Raw genomic sequence first — 24,413 nt, 5'->3', positions numbered from 1 at the left:
ATGTGTTACCTTACATGCCAGGAGGGACCTTACAGATGGACCTTCAGATGGGGAGATTATCCTGGATTATCTGGGGGGGGGCCCAATCTAATCACATGAGTTCTTAAAAGCAGAGAATCTTTCCTGGCTGGGGTCAGAAAGAGATGGTGGTGGAAGAAGAGTCAAAGAGATACGGTGTTGCTGGCTTTGAAGATCAATGACGGGGCCACAAGTCAAGGAATGCAGGCAGCCTCTAGAAACTGGAAGAGCTTCTAGCTTCTCCCCTAGAGCTTCAAAAAGGAACACAGCCTTGCTGACACCTTGATACTAGCCCAGTGAGACCCATGTAGGACTTCGGACCTATGGAACGGTAAGATAATAAATTTGTGTTGTTTTAAGCCCCTATAATTGTGGTAGTTAGTTCTGGCAGCAATAGAAACCCGATACGCTCCTCCCATGAGTTCGCATATCTAAGAGTTGAGAAACTCTGCTGTACAGTGAGTCCCCGACACGCAAACGAGTTGCGCTCCGAGAGTGCGTTCATAAATCCAATTTGTTCGTTAAGTCCAGCAAAGTTAGCCTAGGTACCCAACTAACACAATCGGCTATATCGTACCATACTGTAATGGGTTTATAATACTTTTCACACAAATAATACATAAAAAACACACACACACAAAAATAGTACTGTACGGTAAAGTACACAAAAGCACAACCACTTGTAGCAGATGCACGCACATGAAAATGTACACCAGACGCGTGAACTAACTTACATGATTGGACCTGCGAACGCATGTTCCCATCTTTGAAAGTTTGCAACTTGAAGGTTCGTATGTAGGGGACTTACTGTATAAATTCACTCAGCTACATGGTTTCACATGATGGGTGGTCATTAATCAAAAACCTCTTGATTCTGGCTCCTGCTACTACCTGCTTGATTCCCCAATTCAAATGCGGGAGAGGGAACGAATGAACAAATGAATAAGTCAGTCTGATCAGCCTAGCTCGTGGTTTTTCACTCCGGGACAATCCATAGGAGGTTTCCAGTTATGGATTGGCTGTCCTAGCATAAGCTTTAGCCAGAGGGCCCAACTCAGGCTCTTAAAACATGGCCAAAGTGGGCTGCCCTTGTAGCCAGGGCTGTGGGTTGGGGGAGGCGTTGTGACTGGTGTCCAGGACAAGGGGCAGTGGTCCTAGGGCGGGGGAGGGCCCGGGAAGACTTTGGAGAAGAGGACGCGATGGAGTTGAGACTGAGAGGTGGGTGTGGATTTGCCGGACGGGTGGCAGAGGGCTGGGATGCCCCGGGCGCTGAGGCTTAGGAGAGCAGGGCCATCTGAGGGCAGCCTGCTTGGTATTGCTGGAGTAAAACCTGTGGCGGGAAAGGGGCGGAGGGGCAGCAGCCAGGTTTCTGAGGGGCAGGCCTTTACCGGTGTGGGTTGGTGAGTGGAGAGGGACATCGAGGGTGGAGGTGGAGATGGATTGACAGTGCTTTAGCGGGTGGGCTGCACAGGTTTGAAGCTGGACAATAGGAGACAATACTTGACCCTCCCCTTGGCTCTGGATCCCCTGAGGCCAGAGTCTGGACTTAAGCCTTGGCTGGAAGAAGGGGGGAAATGGAGAACTGAGGGAGAGAGGATTCCAGAGAAGTTTGGATGCACGTTAGACAGTTGGGTGAGGGGTTTTAATTGGAGAACTCTCTGGAAAAGGATCTTTTTTTTGAGGTCTTCTCATCTTTGGCAGGCCTTAGAAAGCAAATTCTGAGAATTATCCAAGTCTGAGTAAGCTCACTGGTGTCTCAAAATACTGAAATTACAAGAATTAAAATAAAAATACCAAATTGCGTAATAAGCATAAGAAAGTCCAGCAAAGCTCTGATGTTGCCATTTTTAAAAATACCAGATTCTTTCTAGAGAAACTTTTTGTGCTGAGCTTGGCCTGTCTATGGTGTAGAAAGAGGCCTGGGAGGCTGCCACTTGGCCTGCCACTGGGATTTGCGACTGAGGCCCAGCAAGTAGCCAGCAGGGACTGTCCCCACGTGCAGCAACCCCCACCCCTACACACACACACACCGGGAACCTGCGAAAAGGAAAGGGAACAGTGGGAACAGAGGCCAGTGCCGGGCACCAAGGCCTGGGCCCCGGGAGCAGAGTGAGGCACCTTCATGTACAGGAGCTGGATCTGGGTCTGCACCACTTCAGGTCAGGGAAAGTAGGACACCTGACAGACCCATGGGTGACCTGGCAGTGGCCACGCTGAAGGATCTCCAGCCATGCACGGAGGTCCAGGCTGCAGCTGCTGAAGAAGGACCCAGACCCCTCCCAGCTATGCCAGCTGAGGCCCCTCAGAGTTAGCTAAGAAGAAACTCTAAGTAGGAAGGGTTTTGGTCTATAACAACTTTTCTTTGGAAAAGGAGGGTCGATTCATCTTGTTCTGTGGAAACCCAGGATTGCCATGGCAAGAGTGAGGATGATGACATTAGTGGGGATGCTTTGGACAATTTGAGAAATGAGGAGACTGCCTTGTATGGGTCTCTTCCCCTTTCCTAATTTTAACACAAAGCAAGGAGGAGAAATGATTCCAGCATGAGTGCCTAAGGGAAACAACACTCTTCCCCGACCCTTAGTATTTGCTTAAATAAATGTTTAACGTTTTGGGGATTTTGTTGTTGTTGTTGTTGTTGTTTTGGCTGAGTTGGGTCTTCGTTGCTGCGTGCAGGCTTTCTCTAGTTGTGGCGAGCAGGGGCTACTCTTCATTGCGGTGTGCGGGCTTCTCACCGCAGTGGCTTGTCTTGTTGCAGAGCACGGGCTCTAGGCGCGCGGGCTTCAGTAGTTGCAGCTCACGGGCTCAGTAATTGCGGCACGCAGGCCCTAGAGTGCGCAGGCTTCAGTAGTTGTGGCTCTTGGGCTCTAGAGCGCAGGCTCAGTAGTTGTGACGCACGGGCTTAGTTGCTCCGTGGCAATGTGGGATCTTCCTGGACCAGGGCTCGAACCCGTGTCCCCTGCGTTGGCAGGCGGATTCTTAACTGCTGTGCCACCAGGGAAGTCCCGTTTAATGTTTTTAATAAGATTTCAGCTAAACCCAGCCAAGGGAGGGATGGTTGTGTTAAGATATTATGTTTCATTTCCTCATGAGTGACACTGATGCATTATAAATAGTTCTTTATTATGAGTTTATATACTGCCTGATACATGAAATACATTTCCTTTAAAATATTTAAAATAATTTCTGCTTATAAGCAACTTATTCGGATTATTGTTAAAATAACGTTCACATTCAAACCTTTCAATCTCAGGAAACCACTACACACGCTCGGGAGGAACGGTCAGTAGTGCTGTTTACCATAGCAGTGTAAACGTTTTTCAGAATAAGGGAATGATTCTAGATTATCCGTGGTGAACAATAACTACCATTTTCTTATGCCAGCGGTGCTCACCGTGGGTTCTTAGATGCGTGAAAGGCACCACGTCTCTCCTTCCTTCCCTGACTTTAAGAGCTGCAGCGTTAAATAAAGCTGCAACGTCACACACCCAGCCCTGCTGATCTTTCGGGGCGTTATGTGGCCAGTCTGCCAGCACCCCATTCACATGCTTTTCCAGAACGAGCCTTGGGCCTTGGCAGAGAGGCTAACGGTCCCACTCGCCAGGGTTCTGCTCATCACGATCGTCCTCCTCCTCCGAGTCAGCAGATACTCTCTTAATTCTCTGAAGCGCCGCCTTGATGCTCCTCTCCAGGTCGCTGGTGGGTTTATTGCTGGGGCTCGGGCCAAGGTCAGGGTGAACTTTCTTTAGTTTGACCCCTTGCCTTATGGCAGCCAGAATGTGCTCATTGACTGAGGCACGGGGAGGGGACAACGTGGGTGCTTGCACCTTATGGAGAGGGGCCCTGTCATGCCTTAAGGAGGCCAGCACTTCGTCCATCGACCCTGAAATTGAGTAAACAGAGCAAGGAGTCACAAAATCAAACTCTTTCTCCCTGAGATGCCGAGACATTTTTGTACTCGTTAACAGGGTTAAGTCACCCATAAGTTAATGCCATGATGTAAACAAATCATCATCATTCCATTAAACAAATGCTTTGATTATCTGCTAGAGAGGTCAACCATCAGCTCCCTTTCTGAATCCAGGATAGTCTAATTGCTAATATTTTACCTTGACCACTTATTTTCCAGTACTTCTTCAAATCCATAGCAACTCCCAGGCACAGTCAAAAGTCAACACACCTTCTGTTAGGGTGGCTGTTTCTCAAGACACAGGTGTTATCATCCTTTTGTGTAACCCTGAAGATAGTTATGAATTCCTGGGGTGTTAAGTAATCCGACCCAATGTGCATTGACAGCTCTAAAATTGTATCTCCTCCATTTCCCTTCCCACTTAACAAAATTTTTTAATGTACCCCACTGTATTTCTCCAACTTCAGTCTTGGATATTAGTCAGTGATGACTCGTTCTGTGATAATGAAGCGAGTAGGTTTCCACACATGAAAAGGCTTAAAGCAAAACTTTAATCACTAGCTCAATGAACCCAGAGTGGGTGGCACTGGCACATTTCTCTGTATATAGTGTTTAATTCCACCTACATTACCCTGACGTAACTTACGTGCTCTACTTTTGAGGGTGTGAAATGCTGTCAAAACACAGATTAGATCAGAGTTTCAAGGCCTTGGTGAAGAGAAGCTATTTTTCACTCTGGCACCTTGAGACCCCTGCGGGGGTAAAATCTTTTACCACCTGCTGGAGACCGGGGCATGACTGTAGCCACTCATCTAGGGATCTTCCATGTGAGACTTCAAGGTGAATAGTCATTTCTAGTTCAGAATTGAAAGGCCATGCCGTGGCTAACAAAACACTTTGGATTTTAACCTATAACAACTTGTTATTACATTTCCCTTCTAGGAGTAACAAGACAGAGTTTCACCATCGAGGGCATTTTATTATTCTTTCCAGTGAACTGAGGCAGTGTGTGTGAGCTGATCAGGGCTTCCCACACTGTGTGGGCTACACCAGGCCGGGAACAGGGCTCCCCCCGCAAAGCCCTGCCACGTCCCATCTCTCGTCTAGGCCCAGGCACGTGAGCTCTCGCTTTCATTTACACGATGTTGCCACAGACCCCATGGAAATGGGCCTCCGGTCTCTACCTAAGAGTGTGCACATTTTCATTTGTACCTGGCTCCAGGTGCAAAGAAACCTTGAACTCAGAATAACTAGATACGCATTACCAGAACCACAGTTTGGAACTGTTCTGTTTGTATAATTCACATCACCTTTCACAGTCCCCTTGTATGTTCTAGGCAGAGGTACTCAGGCATAATCTTTAAAACAAGTGTACACAGCATTTCGATAGAATTTAAACACAGACACAAATACACTCCAGAGCAGTGGGCTCTGAGTCTGGGCAGATTTCAGCCTGTCTCCTCCATAATCAATGTCTAAATCATAATTAGAATAATGAGTAGAACTATAGCCCTCATTAGACAGAGAAATATTCAAGTGTATTCAGCGTGCTATACTTGCAAATGCAAAAAGTGGTCTACTATTTTTTTGACCGCTTCATTTTAGAAAGATTTCCCACAGCATTTATCAAACTCAGATTTAGGCTATGCTAACTTTGCAATAAAAGAGTGATAAGGCAAAAAATACTGAAATATTTTAAGATTGTAGAGAGTTCTAAAAAAAGGTTTTGATTTGAAGATGAAGGCTCCTAAAGCTAGAACGCTCCAACCACCTAACCACCCCTGGTGAGCAGGGACACTTCGGCAGATTACCTGGGCAGGTAAAACTGTCTGAGGAACCACACGGGCTCTCAGCGGGCGATTCACACACTAGAGGATGCGGCTGATCATCTTTCGCTGAAGTCCTGAAGTGTAAATTCCGATGATTTGCAGATTGAGAAGAAAAGGGCGGAGCAGGGAGGGGCGGCGGTGGTGGTGGTGGTGGAGGAGGAGGAGGGGGAGGCAGTGGCAACTCCTCACTTGATTTGGAGTGTGTTTGGGCACCAACTGGAACAGAAGTCTGAACAGGGATGTTTCTAGCACAGTCTTCATGCTCAGGGGTTGTCACGTTACTAACTTCAGATAAGGGAGCGCTTCTGGTTTTCCTAGAGGACGGATGGGTCACCGCCGTCATCTGAGAAGTCGGCGGGGATGTCTGCCGGGGAAGTCCACTCGGCCGGTGTGGAGCCACAGGTTGTGAGCGAGAGCTCTTTAGGACAGAGCGACTTGGACATCTCTGAAAATGAAAAACTGTTGTGAGAAACTTGCTACAAACGCAAACTGTCGAAATGCTGAAGCTTTCTATAAGTGAACACTGAAGCATTTCTGTGCGTGGATTATTCTAATTCACAAAGTGGCTCCTTCTCACTTTGTACAGCCACCCTTGCTACTAAATCTATATATTAAGGAATAAGCATTTATATCCTTTCATAGAATACTTTCTCTGTAATAAAGATATGAAAGGATATATACAGATGAAAACATTCATCACATTTTTAGTATGAAAAATCAGAAACTTAGTATCAACAATAGATAGTTGAAAAAATTATGGTGAATTTAAAGTATTAGGCAGCCATGAAAAATCATAAGTAGTGCAAAGTCTGAAACATCCTTAAAAAATGCAGATGATCTGGTGTTGAATGTATAACCAGGTAAAAAAACAGAGGTATGAAAAATACCAGCAGGGTGGACCTCAAAGTGACAGTTAAAACAGGAATTATGGATGTTTCTCTAATTTTTATGTTTAGAGTAAATTTTATAATTTAAAAATGTGAATTAAAGAAGTTCTGATTAACGCATATATGTGGAATCTAGACAAGCGGTATAGTTGACTTTATTTGCAAAGCAGAAATAGAGACACAGACAAAGCAGAAATAGAGAACAAATGTATGGATACCAAAGGGGAAGGGGGTGGGGTGGGAGGAACTGGGAGATTGGGACTGACACATATACACTATTGATGCTATGTATAAAATAGACAGCTGATGGGAACATACTGTATAGCGCAGGGAACTCTTTAATTCACTGTGGTGACCTAAATGGGAGGGAAATCCAAAAGGGAGGGGATATATGTATATGTATGGCTGATTCATTTTGCTGTGCAGTGGAAGCTAACACAACATTGTAAAGCAACTATACTCCAATAAAAATTAATTAATAAAAAAAAATAAAGAAGTTCTGGTCTCGCAGGTATAGTTTACTAAAGAAAAACCTAACCTTACAAAGACCTAATCTTGAGGGATGTATACCTCCATGGACCAAAAAAACTGCAACTTTTACCAATTTGAGGTCAACTTGTTCCAGTTTGTTGAGAGCTTAGGCAGTCTGATTCTGTCACCTTCATACCGTCTTCACACTGTCTACATTTGAAAGTTCATCGCTGCTCTGACTAGTTCAGGGCTACGGAGCTGGACTTGCATCCCTGGAATCCCTTCCTCCACGCTGATCAATACCCTCGGGTGACAGCTGACCAGCAAGTTACTGTCCACCTGGCTCATCTGTGTTCATGTAGCCCCCCGCATTCATGCCCAGGCTCTCACCCAGGACAATCAGACTCTCTGGAGGTGGGGTCTGGGCACGAGTATGCTTTAGAAGCTCCAGAGGTGCTTCCGATGTGCTGCCTGGGTTGGAGAATCTCTGCTGTGGCTCTGACTCTGTATATCCCTGAGCTAAGTTGTGTAATCACCCTGAGCATCAGTTACTCATCTTTAAAGTGGTGATGATATCGCACAAGGTTGTTTTAAGAATTAAATAAGAATGAATGTTAAGTGCCTAGCACGTGCCTGGTATACGGCAGTGATCAGAGTAGAAAGCATATCAGGAAACAAGATGAAGTTGTAGGACATGATTGATTCACTCCAGTGGCCCCTATTTTTCTTGTTGGTGTCACACAGTGCACCTTCAATACCTCATCCCAGACTTATGTCTGGGAGTGGGTGGTTTTCTCTTTTGGGTCATTATGAAGGTGTGTGTTGCAGGTGTGTGATGAGAACAGGTTTATGTTTTACATTCAACAAGTTTAATGTTACTTTAAAATAAATATTTACTTTTTTTTTTTTAAACCTATTCACTTTTAATAGGGCACAAAATTATACTTATATCACAATGTTTCCTTGACCAAATTTTAAAGACTTCTTTATTACAAATGAGGAAACAACCAGCTAAATCTAAGGGCAGTTTAACTATTTTCAGTTTTCCCTGCCAGCTGACACCATGGTGAGCAGAGTCACACCACCTGGTCGGGGGGGAGAGCAGGAACCCTAGTGTGCGGCAAGGTCAAAAACATCTTGATATTTCTAATATTTTTGTTTTTTATTTATAGACTACAAATAATGGCATTTGGGAAACATTTTATGTCCCAAATTATCTGTTCCTAATACTTTATACTTTTCTCCTAGGATGGGTGATCTTCGTTTATTTCTCCAGACAATGCAGGCGAAGTGATTATTTCTAGAACTCACCTCTTTAAATGCTCTCAATCGTTGGAGTGCTTTTTGGCGTTCTTGGTTTATCCATTCTTTTTTCTTTTGCTCCTCCTCTTTTTTCTGGTCTCTTTTCTGTATTTAAACAAACACATATTTGTAAACTTCTCAGAAGTCCTGAGAAAGAGGGGGACCGTCACCTGACATTACTGCCTCCTCCGGCCCCCACGTCTGCTCCCCATGCTGCAGGGCCGGACTGCGCTGTCCCCTTAGGATCAAGGCTGACGGGGCAGTGGAGCTCCACTTTGTACAAACTTAAGCCCATGTGTCATGTTATGCAAATATAAAACATTTTTCTTCAACCACTCACCCTCTGAACGCTATGATGCTGATGCAAATATTTTATGCTTTCTTCAGCCTGTTGCAATCTGAGTCGATGATTTTCTTTGCAGTGATCCTGGGGGAATAATATAATTTCATAGATCTGTTTTTTACCTGGTTATAAATTGAACGCCACATGGTTTTTAATATTACCATGGGCTACAGCATAAAAGGTTAAAAGAAAAAAGCACTGCATTTGGGCTGCAGTATAAGGCATTTATTAATAGGAGTTATGGTGTGGCTCAGTGCTTCTGCCTTCTCCTCGGTCACGTGATACGGGGCGATGGGCTGCTTACGGGAATCCCTCCTTCCCGGTAGGAGGGGATTCAGTGCTTCGAGAGATGAAAAAGCAAATCCTCCAACCAAGTGGAAATGAGAGGACATACAGGCAGTCCCACATTCCTAAGTGGGATGTGTCCTAAGGACCTGTTTCAATGCAATTATTTTAAACACATTTCCCCATAATGTTCTAAGTAATATCTCCAAATATACCTACATAACACATCCAACCTACAATACCTGAAAATTAAAAACTACATCTCAATTATGCTTAGCCATTCTTAGTATGTTACTTTTTTATGTAATCATGGAGTGTTTAAAAATTAAGAAAAAAATCACTCACCACATACAAGGACTGAAATGAGCTGAATATTATCTGACTGATATTTTATAATCAACAATTCACAATAAAATTAATTTTAGCATTTATTATAGCTGATTAGAAGTTTCTACCTTTTGTGGTTTTTAAAATACCTGTATAAGTAATAGGCATTCTATAAATAGTTGTTGAAAGACTTAATTAAAATCTAAAGATGATGGCAAATGCTTAAATCCAAAAGGAAAAAGAATCTTTTTAAGAAAAACATTTTAAATGTATTTTAACTGTAGCCACTGATAGCTACATAAACACACAAAATTTATCATTGATAAAAGCCTTATTTTCAGTACCTCTTTATCTTTCATAAAAGAAGAAACCCCCAGAAGGGGTAAGAAAAGAAGGCTGCCCTGGGCGCTCCTACCTTTCTGTTCCTGAGACGGGCTCTTCTGGCACAGATCCTGCCCCGTTTAGATTCCAGCTGCTGGCACTGCCGGCTGAGTTCCTTCACCTCCAAATTCTTATCATCCTGCAGCCCCATTACACGATCCATGACTTTAAGTTCCTCTGGATTTTCACACGGATCGTAATAGATAACTTCATCCTGTTTATCTAGAAACATATTAATGATTTTTTAATAACATGTCTTATTATTAAAAATAATGCATACTTTTTTAATGTAAGGAAAGTTAAATATCCTTGTAATTATGATTAACATTTATGTATATATATGTCTATGTGTACACACATACACACACACACAACTTATATAGCTACACATATCAATAAACAGAATTCTTAGAGAAACTTTTCCATGTGATGGAAATATAATTTTAATGGCAACACAGTATTCTCAAATTTAAGCACTCTCTGTTGTTAGAATGTTCCAAGGTTCTATTATTATCAATTTCACTGTGATGAACATCTGAATATAAATCTTTGTGTACATTTTTTATTACTTCCTTAGCAGATGAATATTTAAGGCTCTTGATGACTCTTGTCAAATCACCCTCCTCCAGAAAGGCAACTTACATTCTACCAGCAGTATATCATTAAGGTGCCTTAATGATATTTAATCTTAATTACATATTGATTTTTTAAAAATACATGCTAACTGTAACAAATTCAAGCCCTACAGAAGTACACAAAATAAAAAGTGAAATTTTCCTCTTCCTTCACCAACTCTTTGGCATCTTATTCCTGGAGGAAAACATGAACAGTTTGGCATGCATCCTTCCAGATTAACTTTTTTCTAATAGAAGTTTTTCCTAAATATGTAAAGTGCTTATAACGTGAAGCTACTGTAAAGTTTTTTGAATACCTAGGATTAAATTAAATGTTCAGGATCTATATGAAGAAGATAACTAAACTTGGAGGAACTTTAGGAAAAAAAAGACTTAAGTAAATGGAGAGACATACCATGTTCTTGGATGGGAAGATTCAAAATTGAAAAGACGATAATTCTCCCCAAATTATCTCTAACGTTAAGTGCAATCCCAATAAAAATTCCGAGTTTTTTGGGTTTTTTTGTTTTGAACTTGCCAAAATGATTCTAAAGTTCATCTGGAAGAATAAAGGAGTGAGAGAAGTCAGAAAAGTTTTGGAAAAGTAGAGTAATGAGGGAAGTACTTGCTTTACCTGATACTAAAATGTACCTCCAAGGTACAATAATAGGAACAGCATGGTACTGGCACCAGAAGCCACTCACAAATCAGTGAAAGAAAATAACAATTCATAAATAGATCAAAACAAATATGATAATTCTGGATATGAGACAGGTAAAAGTCAAAGCAACAGGGCAAAATGTTTTTAAAAACCAGTGATTGGGACTGCTAACAATTTGGGGGAAAAAGTTAGATTCCTACCCCACATCAAAATAAATTTCACCTGGATTAAAGAGCCAAATGTTTTTAAAAGCAAAATCATAAGAATACTGAAACAAAACATAAGTAAATACTGATATAATTTTGGGATAAGGAGGTATAACACCAAAGCAGAAGACTGATAGAGGTGACTTGATAAAAATTAGATATTCCTACAAGGCAAGAAAAAGCAAATGACAGAGAAATTATTTGCAACATATGACAGATAATAGAATAACATCTCTAATATAGAAAGGGAATGTTCCAAAGAAAAATGGGCAAAGGCCATGAATAGGCCGTGAATAAAAGAAATACAAATGGCCAGTAAACATACAAAATTGCGTTCAACATCACTTGTGATTAAATAAATGAAAATTAGAAGATGCCATTTTTTGCTCTCAAGTAGGCGAGAATTTAAATGAATAAGTATGGGGAAACAGCTATTTTCATAATCAGCTGATGGGAGCATCATTTTGTACAACCTATCTAGAGGGCCATCATGTAGAATGAAATTTAGAAATTTAGAAAATAATAGAGGTACAGAAAAATGCATATCAAATGATTCTTGTAGTGTTTTTTTTTTAACAAGTATGTGTCAAAATGTAAAATATGCATTGTCCTTGACCTGATTCCATCTTTAGAAATTTATTCCAAGGAAATAATCTGTCATATACACAAAGACATGTGTAAAGGAAGGTTCTTCACTACAATGCTGTTCACAACAGTGAAAAACTGGAAATCCCGGCATGTCTATACAATGGAATACTATGCAGCCATTAAAATTTTTGATGGTTTTATTACTTACTGAAATGGAAGAATGATTATTATGTATTAAGTGAAAAAGAGGTTACTGAACAGGATACATAGTTTTGGTTTAAGAAACTGAAAGATATTTATAAACATCAGCATACAAAAAAGGCTACAAAGCTATAGAGCCTAAGTATCTCTAAATGATTTAACTGGGGTAATAATAGTTTCCCTTTGTTTTGCTGTGTGTTTACCAATGAATATATTATTTGAATAATAAAGTACTAAAGGGAAACTTTGTTAGAAAATTTCAGATATATTAGACAATATACAAGAAATAATTGATAATATGATCTGTATTTTCTTGAATGTGTAATTTAAACATACATTTAAATATATATTTTACCTTTTATAAGTCTTTTAATAGAGTCCAACTGTGTAACAAGCAGTATTTCTTCATATTTTAATATCTCAAATTTAACCTCGTATAGTTCTAACTGAACTTCATAATATTGTATTTCTAATTCGTCTACAACATTTTTTTTTTTTTCTTGTTCTGGAAGATCTTCCATCTTGTTTTCATGAAAAAAATAAGAGCAAGTTAAAATAATTAGTACATTAAAGGCAAACTTTACAAGCATTCAAGTTATTTTCTATTCCTTGCTCAATATCAAATATAAAAAAAGCAAATAGAGAAGAAACACTTTTCCATTTCATTTAATGGGATAAAAATGCCTTCTTCAATGTTTGTCACAAATACTTTATCTCATCCCTGAAACATATGAAAACATTTAGGTTTTGAGAAAAATAAATGGCAATGAGGTATTTACAAATGTTTTCTGCTTTAAAGTCATAATGTTACAGGAAAAAAATTAAGTGACTACGCTTCTAGGATGAAGCACCTCTCTGATTATTCTAAAATTGTGCTGAAAACACAGCTTGATTGATTTTAAAGTACTGAGTGATTGATTTTAAAGTACTGAGTACTTGATTGATTTTAAAGTACTACATCAGTACTGAGCTTGATGTTATCATCAAGTGAATCCTACAATATAATATTTCACAAACAGGGACTTCCCTGGTGGCACAGTGGTTAAGAATCCACCTGCCAGTGCAGGGGAAACAGGTTCGATCCTGGTCCAGGAAGATCCCACATGCCGCGGAGCAACTAAGCCCATGCCCCACAACTACTGAGCCTGTGCTCTAGAGCCCGTGAGCCACAACTACTGAGCCCACGTGCCTAGAGCCCGTGCTCCGCAACAAGAGAAGCCACTGCAATGAGAAGCCCGCGCACTGCAAGGAAGAGTAGCCCCCGCTCGCCACCACTAGAAAAAGCCCGCGTGCACCAACGAAGACCCAACAAAGCCAAAAACAAACAAATATATATATATTTTAAAAAAATAATATTTCACAAACATTTTGACCAAAGGGAAACTTCATGGCCAACCTTCCACAGTCTGCAAATTCTTATCTACTGGAAGATGGTGTTGGAATAAGCGAAGAAAGGAAGCTCTTTCACAATGCCTGGAAAGAAAGATTCTACCTAAAATAAAAGTGTATTTTTAAAACAAAGTTTCACTTATCTTTGTCTCACCTTTCCCTGAATTTCAGCTCTTTTGTGATTTAAACACAACTCTTTGGCTCTCATGAGTTGCAGAGTCTCCCGAGCTAACATCAGCTTGAGTTTTTCTAACCTGGGAGTTGCTGTGGCCCAGGCAGCCTGACCAAATCTCTTCTCATCCTGTGCCATTTGTTTCTGCATTCCTGTTGTATTGTAATTAATAAAATAAAACATAATTACAACTCATTAAAAACAGAAAAATTTATCCTGAACTAATTCTTTATTGCCTCCCATGTTACCTGCAAAACATCCCTTTTAAAAGAAAAATTCTTGTATTTTAGTGACTTTTTATTGTCACAAAAATAATGCATGGTTATTGGTATAAAATTTTAGATAACTTCATTTAAAAAAAGAAAATAATAAATCATGACTCTCACTTACTTAAAGCAATTGCTTCTTACATTTTGGTGCATATACTTCTAGAATATTTCTATGTTTAGCTAGACAGACAGGAAGATATAGTTTGACCAAAACAAACAAACAAAAAACCCCCCACAGGATCATCATTCTGCTTTATATCTTTTTTATTTCACTTAATATATCAGGGAACTCTTGCTATTCATAAAAATAGTTATAGAGAATCATGCTTACTGCTACACGGCGTTCCATTTTATAAATGTACTATAGTTTAACAAACTGACAGACAATAAGTTGTTGCTATTTGGGGCTACTAACAATGATTTAAGATAAAAGTCCTTCACCCTGCCCACAAGATCATATGGTCTCATCCCTGCCTGTCTTGCTGGCATTCTCTCACACCACATTCTCCATTCAGGCATACCTCAGAGATAATGCAGGTTCAGTTCCAGACCACCACAATAAAGCGAATATCACAATAAAGTGAATCACATGAATTTTTTGGTTTCCCATTGCATATAAAAGTTATGCTTACACTGTACTGTGGTTTATTAAGTGTACAGTAGCATTATGTCTAAAAAAACAATGTATATTTGAGGCAGGAGATAGATGGGCCCAGGCTAAACAGTTTCTCCCCTGTGGACAGAAACTCTGTAATAGGAGAAACTCCATAAAAGCAGGATAATGGGGACTTCCCTGGTGGCGCAGTGGTTAAGAATCCACCTGCCAATGCAGGGGACACGGGTTCGATCCCTGGTCCGGGAAGATCCCACATGCCATGGAGCAACTAAGCCCGTGCGCCACAACTACTAAGCCCACGTGCCACAACTACTGAAGCCCGCATGCCTAGATCCCATGCTCCGCAACAAGAGAAGCCACTGCAATGAGAAGCCCGTGCACCACAACTAAGAGTAGCCCCTGTTCGCCGCAACTAGAGAAAGCCCGTGCATAGCAACAAAGGCCCAACACAGCCAAAAAAAAAAAAAAAAAGCAGGATGATGGAGGAGGCTGGGCCCTGCCCAGATAAGAGATAAAAGACCACATATTCCTCATTCTCGAAGTCAAGGAGAACTACACATGCACAGAAAGGCTCCTTGGAGGTCAAAAAGGGAGGGGGCGCCACCTCATCGTAAGTGATGTCAACCTACCCTAGGCCTCTAGAATCCATCTTGGCTAAGAGATGCGCACACACACAGGAGGATCCTGAGATATACCAAATACGGACTCAGAACCAGGCAAAGCAAGATGATCGGTCAAAGGAAACCCGGAAGAAATGCCCCGTAAAAGTGATTCAGACTACCATGAGGGTGCGACTCTCTCTGAGCCCACCCGTGTGTCTATCCACAGTCACTGTACTCTTTTTCCTCCTAATAAACACTTTTACTTGCTTCACTACTTTCTGTCTCTATGTGGAAATTCATTTCTACACAGCTGACAGGCCAGGGCCTTGTCACTGGCCACTGGTCCCTGGTGGTCTTGTGGCTAGGATTCAGCGTCCTCACTGCCACGGCCTGATCTCAATCTCTGGCCGGGGAACCGAAATCCTGCTTCAAGCTGCTGCAGGCTGAGGCCATCCGAGATCACATACATACCTTAATTTAAAAATACTTTATTACTAAAAAATGCTAACCACCATCTAAGCCTTCAGTGAGTTGTAATCTTTTTGGAATAATAACATCAAAGATCACTAATCACAGATCACCATAAAAAATATACTAATAACGAAAAAGTTTGAAATATTAGGAGAATTACCAAAACGTGACAGAGACATGAAGCGAGCAACTGCTGTTGGGAAAATAGCACTTGCTGTTTTACAACAGACTTGCTCAATGCAGGCCTGTCACAGACCTTCAATCTGTACAAAACATGATACCTGTGAAGTGCAGTAAAGTGCAGCACAATGAAATGAGCTATGACATGAGGTGTGCCTGTACTGTGCTCCAGCCCGTGGCTTCCTCGTACTTGGCATACTTCCCAAGTTCCTCAGACTTGTCAAGCTCCCAAAAACCAGAGGGCCTTTGCAAATGCTACTCCTGCCTGGAACACTCTTCCCTCACTTTTTTGCTTTCTCCACTTCCATTTACCCTTCAGATATCAGGGCAAGTGCCACTTCTCAGAAGCCTTCATTGGCCACTCTGATTGGGCCTAATTTCTCTCTCCTAAGCTCTCAGAGCCCCATGTTTCTCTTCTTCATGTGGCTTGTTGCCACTGCCATTTTCCATGTGTTTGAATGAATATATAATTGATATAATTAAGATTTCTCTCCCTTCATCTGACTGTACAGTGGCTGTTTATGCTTCTCCTTATATTGAATCCCCAGTACCTAAAAAATACAGAACCTGGTGCTTAAGAGGCACTCAAATGTTTTCCGAATAAAATGAAAATTACATGTATCTTAGTACAGCATTTTAAATTATTACCTGCTAATGCTTCTACTGTTTTTTCAAAATAATTCACTGTAATATCTTGAATCGAGACTATAGCTTCTTCAGCCCGTCTGGTCCATTCTTGGGCTTCCTTCTGCAGGGCAACTATCCTTTTAGGACCCAGACCATCCTCATCCAAGGACTTCTATAGAAAGAAGGGAAAGTTGTATTAGTAAAAGAGAATAGTAATGTAGAGCCATTAGGAAATCGAAAGGAAATTGGTCACATGGATTATTTCAGCTACTTTTATTACTACTACATAGTCAATTAAATTTCATTCATTCATCAGTTCCTTACTGAGTATGAATAAGGCTCTAAGTGGTGCATCCTTTGGATGACAAAGGGATACTCTGGAGTATAAAGGGAAAAAAAACCCTACTTTTACTTTGTATTACTCGAATAACTTTTCTAGAAGGGAATGCTGTCAAGTTATGTTTCTCTATTAATAATAATACACGATTGTTTGAATGAGATCTGTATTGTTAAGCACTCAGCAAAGAGCCTGGTACATGACACTCAAGTGTTAGCTGTTGCTGTGGTTTCTTTTAGGGACATGGCAGGAAGCTTTTCAATAATGTGATTCTTTTCTGAAGGGCAAAAGTAATATAATAACCTAAAACATGAACGATTGTGACATATACTATGTCATCTAGTATCTAATTCTTCTACCAAGCATGATTTAGTGACATAAGAAATATACCCAGGGCTTCCCTGGTGGCGCAGTGGTTGAGAATCTGCCTGCCAATGCAGGGGACACGGGTTCGAGCCCTGGTCTGGGAATATCCCACATGCCACGGAGCAACTGGGCCCGTGAGCTACAATTACTGAGCCTGCGCGTCTGGAGCCTGTGCTCCGCAACAAGAGAGGCCGCAATGGTGAGAGGCCCGTGCACCGCGATGAAGAGTGGTCCCCACTTGCCACAACTAGAGAAAGCCCTCGCACAGAAACGAAGACCCAACACAGTCATAAATAAATAAATAAATAAATAAATAAAAGAACGTGAATTTCTAAAAAAAAAAAAAAAAGAAAGAAATATACCCAGGTTAGCCATCAGGGAAATGTAAATTAAAACCACAATGAGATACCACTTCACATCTACTAGGATGGCTATAATCAAAAAGACAGACAATAACAAGTGTTGGCGATGATGTGGTCAAATCGGAACCCTCATTTACTGCCGGTAGGAGTGTAAAATGGTGCATTTATGGAAAATAGTCTGGCAGTTCTTCAAAAGGTTAAACAGAGTTACTGTAGGGTCCAGCATATCCATATATCCAAGAAAAATGAATACATATGTCCACATAGAAACTTGTACACAAATATTCATAGCAACATTATTCATAATAGCCCAAAAGTGGAAAGTTCCAAATGTCCATCAATCACTAAGTGGATATGTAATTGTGCTATGTGCATATAATGAACATTATTTGGCAATGAAAAAAATGAAGTTCTAATACACACTACAACATGGATGGAACTTGAAAACCTGATGCTACATGGAAGGAGCCAGACACAAATCATTCCATACGATATGAAATGTCAAGAAAAGGGAGATCTAGAGGCAGAAAGCAGATGGGTGGTTGCCTGGAGTTGGGGGGGAATGGGGAATGCGTATGGAGTTTCTTTTCAGGGAGATGAAAATGTTCTGGAATTAGACAGTGCTGGTGGTTGCAAAACTGAATATACTAAAAACCACTGAATTGTACACTTTAAATAGGTGAATTATATGGTCTGTGAATTATATCTCAGTACAGCTGTTATTTAGAGAAAGAAAAAATATACACAGGAAGTAAAGACAATCCAAGTAATAGATTTGCAAAATAAGGAACAGAACAACTTTCTCCACAGGTTAGGCTGGCATGAGTTTCATCTAAACATGATACCATTTTTACGGTAGCCCGGCAGTGGCCATGAGTGCATGTGTGGAAGGATGGCCCAGTGCAGGGGGCAGAGATCAAGAGATCTCTCTGTTGTCTTCTGATTCCAGCTGGTTTAGAACCAGAGAAAGCTATTGAACCTCCCCACCCACCTTGGTTCCAGATTCATTTATAACACTGGAATGATAATGCTTATTCTAACTAGTGTTACATGGCTCAATGAAATAAGAGCAATGACAGCATTTACTAAAGTTTAATTTACTGAATTACAATCCAGGGCCTTGCTATTTAAATTTTCATCCTATTTCTCATAAGTCTGCATGTGTCCTTAGGGGCTGAAAATAAGCTAAAGTAAATAAGCAACACATCAAAAACAAGTCATCACTTCCCTGGTGGCATAGTGGTTAAGAATCCACCTGCCAAGTGCAGGGGACACAGGTTCGATCCCTGGTCCGGGAAGATCCCACATGCCGCGGAGCAACTAAGCCCATGTGCCACAACTACTGAGCCTGCGCTCTAGAGCCCACGAGCCACAACTGCTGAGCCCATGCGCCACAGCTACTGAAGCCCGCGTGCCTAGAGCCGGTGCTCCGCAACAAGAGAAGCCATTGCAATGAGAAGCCCACACACCACAACGAAGAGTAGCCCCTGCTTGCTGCAACTACAGAAAGCCTGCGTGCAGCAATGAAGACCCAACGCAGCCAAAAAATTAAAATTAAAATAAAAAAAAAATGTCATCAGCAAAGAAAATGTGTAACCCTTGAAAATCTGCAGAAATCTTAATGTATTAAGATGACCAATGTAAAATGTCTTCAACTGAAATCAATTTAAAAAATAATAAATTCGATATATCTACAATATATCTAAATATAGGGTAAACCCAAAGTGGAAACACAGATTGAATCTTAAATGCGACTGAAGAAATAGTATACGATAAAGAATAAATCTCATAAAGTAAAAATATAAAGAAAACGTACCAAAATAGCAAGCTTACATGAAGTTGCAAGTTCTCGCATATCCCTGAATGGCTGCAGTAAATACTGGAAGAACAGGGTTGCCGCAGTAACTAATTCCTGGTATGCTTCATCTTCCTCTCGATACACTTTCATTAACGCTACCATGGTGTTGGCTTTTTCATGCCCTTGAAGCACCTAGAAGGCAAAATGTAAATAAAGCTCACGTATGGACAGTATTTATAAGATCATACCAAACCAACAAAGCTAAAGAAACCTGAATGTTCTAAACTTTAATGCATCAATTTAAAATACTGATTAAACATGAAAATGCTATTGTTCTCCAACCAAAATGCCCAGTAAGAATGGCTAAATAAATCATGGTATATCCACAGTAGACTATTATTACTATAATCAATCATTCAGCACTGTGCTTTTGAAGACTGTTTAGTAACTGGGGACTTTTATAATAATAAATGGAAGGTGGAGGAGGACGCAGAGTTGAAAATTTTATCTCAACTATGTTTTCTCTAAGTACTCAGAGAAAAGGACCTGAAAAAGGCATCAAATAGGGTGTAGACTGAGGATATTTTTCATCACTTTTCCGACCATAAAGGTTTTCTGAGGATGTACTCCTTTTTTAAAAGCTCATAGGGACACAGAAATGCCTCCAAGTACTTCTCCAGCATGTCAACTCTCTTAATTCCCCCAGGTTAATATTGCCACCAAACCCCCAGCAGACTCATTTAGCATCACAAATGTGGCTCTAGCCTCTGCTGAGTGCTTCTTCTGAGGCAGGATAGAAAATAAACTGAGCATTTATAATCTAGATAAACTCATTTGGTAAGAAATTACCTTACCCCCCAAGAGAAGAGAAATAAAATCAAGTAATAGTATAGACTTTTTTTCCCCAGTCAATAGCCTTAAATTCTTCTATTTCCTTCCCTCCACTTAAGGATAAAGTGATCTATGTTCAGCTGACATTTTATCCAGGTGATAATACTAGGATTAAAAAAAAGTTTCCCTGAAAAATATTAAAACACATGAAAAAGTAAACTTAAGACAACTGATACTTTTCAGTCTTATTGCTTAGACTATTCAGAATTCAAACCATTCAGCTTCACTTTATATATACTAGCAATCTTGGCAACTGGTCTAATTCTAGAATCAATTGCTTTCCTGTTCTAAATATGAGCTGAGTATTAAGATGATCACATACACTTCCATGGATGCAGTATATTTTGTATTTAAGCCCTCCCCCGCCCACCTGTTCCACGTAAACAGGTGAACCACACAAGTGTCAATAGCTAGCCTAACAGTATGAACTATACTAGTGCCATAATACCTCTGAATGAACTTCAACTTGGGTAAAGTATAACTTTTACAATAGTAACATATATGTTAGTTTAAGGAAAAACCACTTCTGTCAGAAACCGGGTGTCTAAAAAATAAAAGTGTCTGATTCAAAATGATAAAGTTGGGCTTCCCTGGTGGCGCAGTGGTTAAGAATCTGCCTGCCAATGCAGGGGACACAGGTTCGAGCCCTGATCCTGGAAGATCCCACATGCCACGGAGCAACTAAGCCCGTGTGCCACAACTACTGAGCCTGCGCTCTAGAGCCCGTGAGTCGCAACTCCTGAAGCCTGGGCGCCTAGAGGCTGTGCTCTGCAACAAGAGAAGCCACTGCAATGAGAAGCCCTCGCACCGCAGCGGAAGAGCAGCCCCGGCTCGCGGTAACTAGAGAAAGCCCGCGTGCAGCAACAAAGACCCAACGCAGTAAAAAATAAATTGAAAAAAGATAAAGTTGACTGACCTGAAACTGCCCTGTGGTTTCCTCACATTATAAAGTGAAATTGACCCATGAGAAGTGGGCGTATAAAAAGCTCATTCTATATTTAGCTTGAGAGGATAAAATTAAGATTTTGAAATGTGCCTGGATTGTTCTCTTACACCTCCCCTTCCTCAAATGAAGGCAGAGAAAAATCACTCAGATTAAGTACGGCGTATAATGAGAAATATAATGGGATAGAGCACTAAATCTAGACTCAGGAGAGTCAGCTGGTTGTGGATATATGAGCCATATTTTTCTCTTAAACCCTTTTGTGCATTTGTTAATCCCCTTCAGTTCTGTAAGCTTACCACTCAAAAAATGAATTGTTCCATCTCTCTAATTACCTCTTTCAAGCTTAAAATTGCACTCATGTTGCTGCTGTTCCACACTGATGAAGACAGCTCACATCCTGTCGGCTGTCCACTTGACCGAGTCTTTATCACCTAAGAAACCTGTGTCCTAGAAGCACCTTCATCCTCTAAAACATTTTGTCTCCATTATCGGTCTTCCCTCATACACAGAACCTGTCACTGTTTACCTTCAGTCTGTGTTGTCATTTCCTACACGGATGGGATATTTCTAGTTTTGCTTTCAGTATTCTCTGGCACTTCCTGTCACAACAGCCAGCTCCACCAGCATCTTCAGGGGAAAGGTTTAAGGGCCTACCCTGGCTCCTAACTGCGATTAAACTTTGATTTAACTTAGTCCTCTCGCTATAGGCCCCGCGGGGCTTCCGCGGAATTCCCCTCGCTGCTCCCCGACAGGTGAAGAGCACCTGCGAGGCTGCGCGGCCCTTCCGCGCATCACGCTGTTAACCTGCTCCTTCCCCGCGCTGGTCTGCAGAAGGACCCCCCTCTTGCACTTGTCCCACCCTGGAAAAGGGCCCGAGGCTGAACCGAGAGGGAGAAGGACCGGGCGACGGCCCGGCGGGCGCGTACCTGGCGCAGCCGCGCCCCCGCCTCGTCCCGCCGCGCGCGCAGGGCCCGCTCCCGGAACTCGCGCGGGCTCTCGCAGTCGGCCGCGCAGCCCTCGGCAGGGAAGAGCGCGTCGCGCACCGCGGCGCCGCCGCAGCCGTCGGCCGCCTGGCCCAGGTAGCGCTCCAGCTGCCCGCACAGCTCCTGCAGCGCCGCCTCGCCGGGGTCCGTGCGCGCCGGCCATACCAGCGTCCACAGCCCGAGCCCCAGGCCCCAGGCCCCGCCGCCGCCCGCGTCCAGCTCCGGCGGCAGCCGCGGGAAGCAGCGCTCCAGCGGCGGCCACAGCGCCGCCAGCTGCTGGTGCGCGCCGCGGAGCCCGGCGGCCGAGAGCAGGCCTGCCCAGCTGGGCGGGGGCGCGGCGGCCTCGGACACGGGCTCGGACACCAGCTCGGGCCCGGGCTGGCTCCCCTCGCACCGCCGCCGCTGCGCCGTGCGGTCGTGACAAGTCACAGCGAACTTGCCCTCCACGTCGTTCCAGGCCACGAGGAAGCGCAGCTGGTGCCGCTCGGGGTCGGCGAAGAGGTCCTCGCGGACCGGTACCCAGCCCTCCAAGCTGTCGGGTTGCTCGTCCTCCATGACCGCCGGCGGTCAGCGCCCGGAGGGCTCGGCTCGCCGGAGCCTGGTCTCCCTGCACCCCCAGCCACTGGACGGTCCGGGCCGCGTCATTTTTCGCTGAACTGAAATCGGCGTCAGCACCCCCGCTGCCACCACCCTCGGCACTTTTGATTGGCTGCCCACGGCCTGGGAGGTGTCCAGCACGCTTCCGGGATTGGTTGGGTGATAGAAGGGAGGGTTCGCGACAACCAATGAAAAGGTCAGAAGGTCGCCGCTCCGAATCAATCAATGTCTCAACCTCATCTGGAACCGGGAATGATCACTCTTGCCTCACCTTTTCCACCTGTGTACACACTGACGTTAAAAAAAATATTTGTTAGGGCTTCCCTGGTGGCGCAGTGGTTGAGAATCTGCCTGCTAATGCAGGGTACATGGGTTCGAGCCTTGGTCTGGGAAAATCCCACATGCCGCGGAGCGATTAGGCCCGTGAGCCACAACTACTGAGCCTGCGCGTCTGGAGGCTGTGCTCCGCAACAAGAGAGGCTGCGATAGTGAGAGGCCCGCGCACCGCGATGAAGAGTGGCCCCCGCTTGCCGCAACTAGAGAAAGCCCTCGCACGGAAACGAACACCCAACACAGCCATAAATAAATAAATAAATGTAAACGGGAGGGAAAATTAAAGTGTTAAGAAAACCCAAATGTATATGGCTAGGTTTAAATAAAAAGAAAAAAAGAAAAAAAATATTTGTTAAATGAACGAGTTATTGTCTTAGCCTCCTACACTAAACTGTGAACCTCTTGAGAACGCAAACCCAGCTAGCTGACTTGGTCTTCTGTTACCGGGGCCCTAGTGAGTACATGGTTCCTGTGCTCAAGAATGGTGAGATCAAACATTCAATTAAACTTAATAATTATTTGTTGAGGGCCTCTAAGCGCCAAGCACTGGGTAGAAGCTTATTGGTATCAATTCAACAAGCTTTTATGGAATGTATGCTGTGTGCCTGTTTTGGGAGGCTGGGCACGGAGGGGGCATACAAAAAACGTACAGTCCCTCCGTCTTCAAAGCATCCCAGCTCCCAACCAACATGTTTAAATACAATCTGTGTTCTAACACGTCATTTTAGAGATAAGGAAACTGAGACCCAGAAAAGAAACGTTTCTTAAGATACACAGACACTTAGGCAATTCAGACACTTCAGACCACCTGGCTATTGAAGACCTGTTTACGGAGATCAGGAGATGTAGTTTGCAGATAGGGATAGAGTGTGGGTTGGAGCTGAACCTGTTCATACAACAGGGTATAAGACAGCACTGGGCTCTACCCAGGAAATGTACAGTGTAGACTGAGAAATACAGTACATGTCAGCTCCCATCCTGTGAGAGCACTGCTAGAGGGGTAGTGGGGTTGGAGGACCGAGGGGGAGGAGCGAGAAGCCCAGGGAGCGGGGAAGGAGCCCTTCATCAAAACGGTTTGTGAGGGCTTGATTCAGGAACTAGTGAAAGGGCTTCTGAAGTTTTTGAGCTGGGAACGCCAGGAATCAGATTTGTACTTGCTATTATGCCCAGGGTAAAACAACAACAGCCCCCCTCGCCCCCCCCAAAAGAAAAAAAACAGGGCCAGGCTAAAGCTTTGGTTAGGGGCATCTCCACCCCCCCCCCCAAGATAATCCCAAGGCATCTAGTAGCCTCTATGGAATGTAGCTTGAAGGTCTAAAGGTGCCTCTATCTGAAGGTCCCTCCCTTTAATGTCGAGGAGAGGTGGGGCTATGGGTTCTTGGATTCCCAATAGCTACTCTGGCTGTCACCCAGTCCTCTTGGAGAGATAACCTTCTAGCTGAAGTGATTTA

At 42.8% G+C, this 24,413-nt stretch overlaps 1 protein-coding gene across 1 annotated transcript; it reads right to left on the bottom strand.

Annotated features, from left to right (window-relative positions):
* Positions 1 to 3,120: 3,120 nt before the first annotated feature.
* Positions 3,121 to 22,699, bottom strand: WHAMM (WASP homolog associated with actin, golgi membranes and microtubules). The gene is made up of 10 exons (XM_068558488.1): positions 21,976 to 22,699; positions 19,231 to 19,404; positions 16,371 to 16,521; positions 13,567 to 13,736; positions 12,379 to 12,544; positions 9,788 to 9,975; positions 8,758 to 8,844; positions 8,427 to 8,522; positions 5,740 to 6,202; positions 3,121 to 3,901 (listed from the first exon to the last, which is right to left on the bottom strand). The coding sequence occupies exons 1-10, from the start codon at positions 22,585 to 22,587 to the stop codon at positions 3,603 to 3,605; spliced, it is 2,406 nt and encodes an 801-aa protein (XP_068414589.1). The 5' UTR covers positions 22,588 to 22,699; the 3' UTR covers positions 3,121 to 3,602.
* Positions 22,700 to 24,413: the final 1,714 nt, after the last annotated feature.

This window comes from Eschrichtius robustus, chromosome 1 (assembly GCF_028021215.1).
Source record: "Eschrichtius robustus isolate mEscRob2 chromosome 1, mEscRob2.pri, whole genome shotgun sequence".
Taxonomy (NCBI): Eukaryota; Metazoa; Chordata; class Mammalia; order Artiodactyla; family Eschrichtiidae; genus Eschrichtius; species Eschrichtius robustus.
The sequence above is the reverse complement of the archived record's forward strand: the minus strand, read 5'-3'. Positions and strand labels throughout refer to the sequence as shown.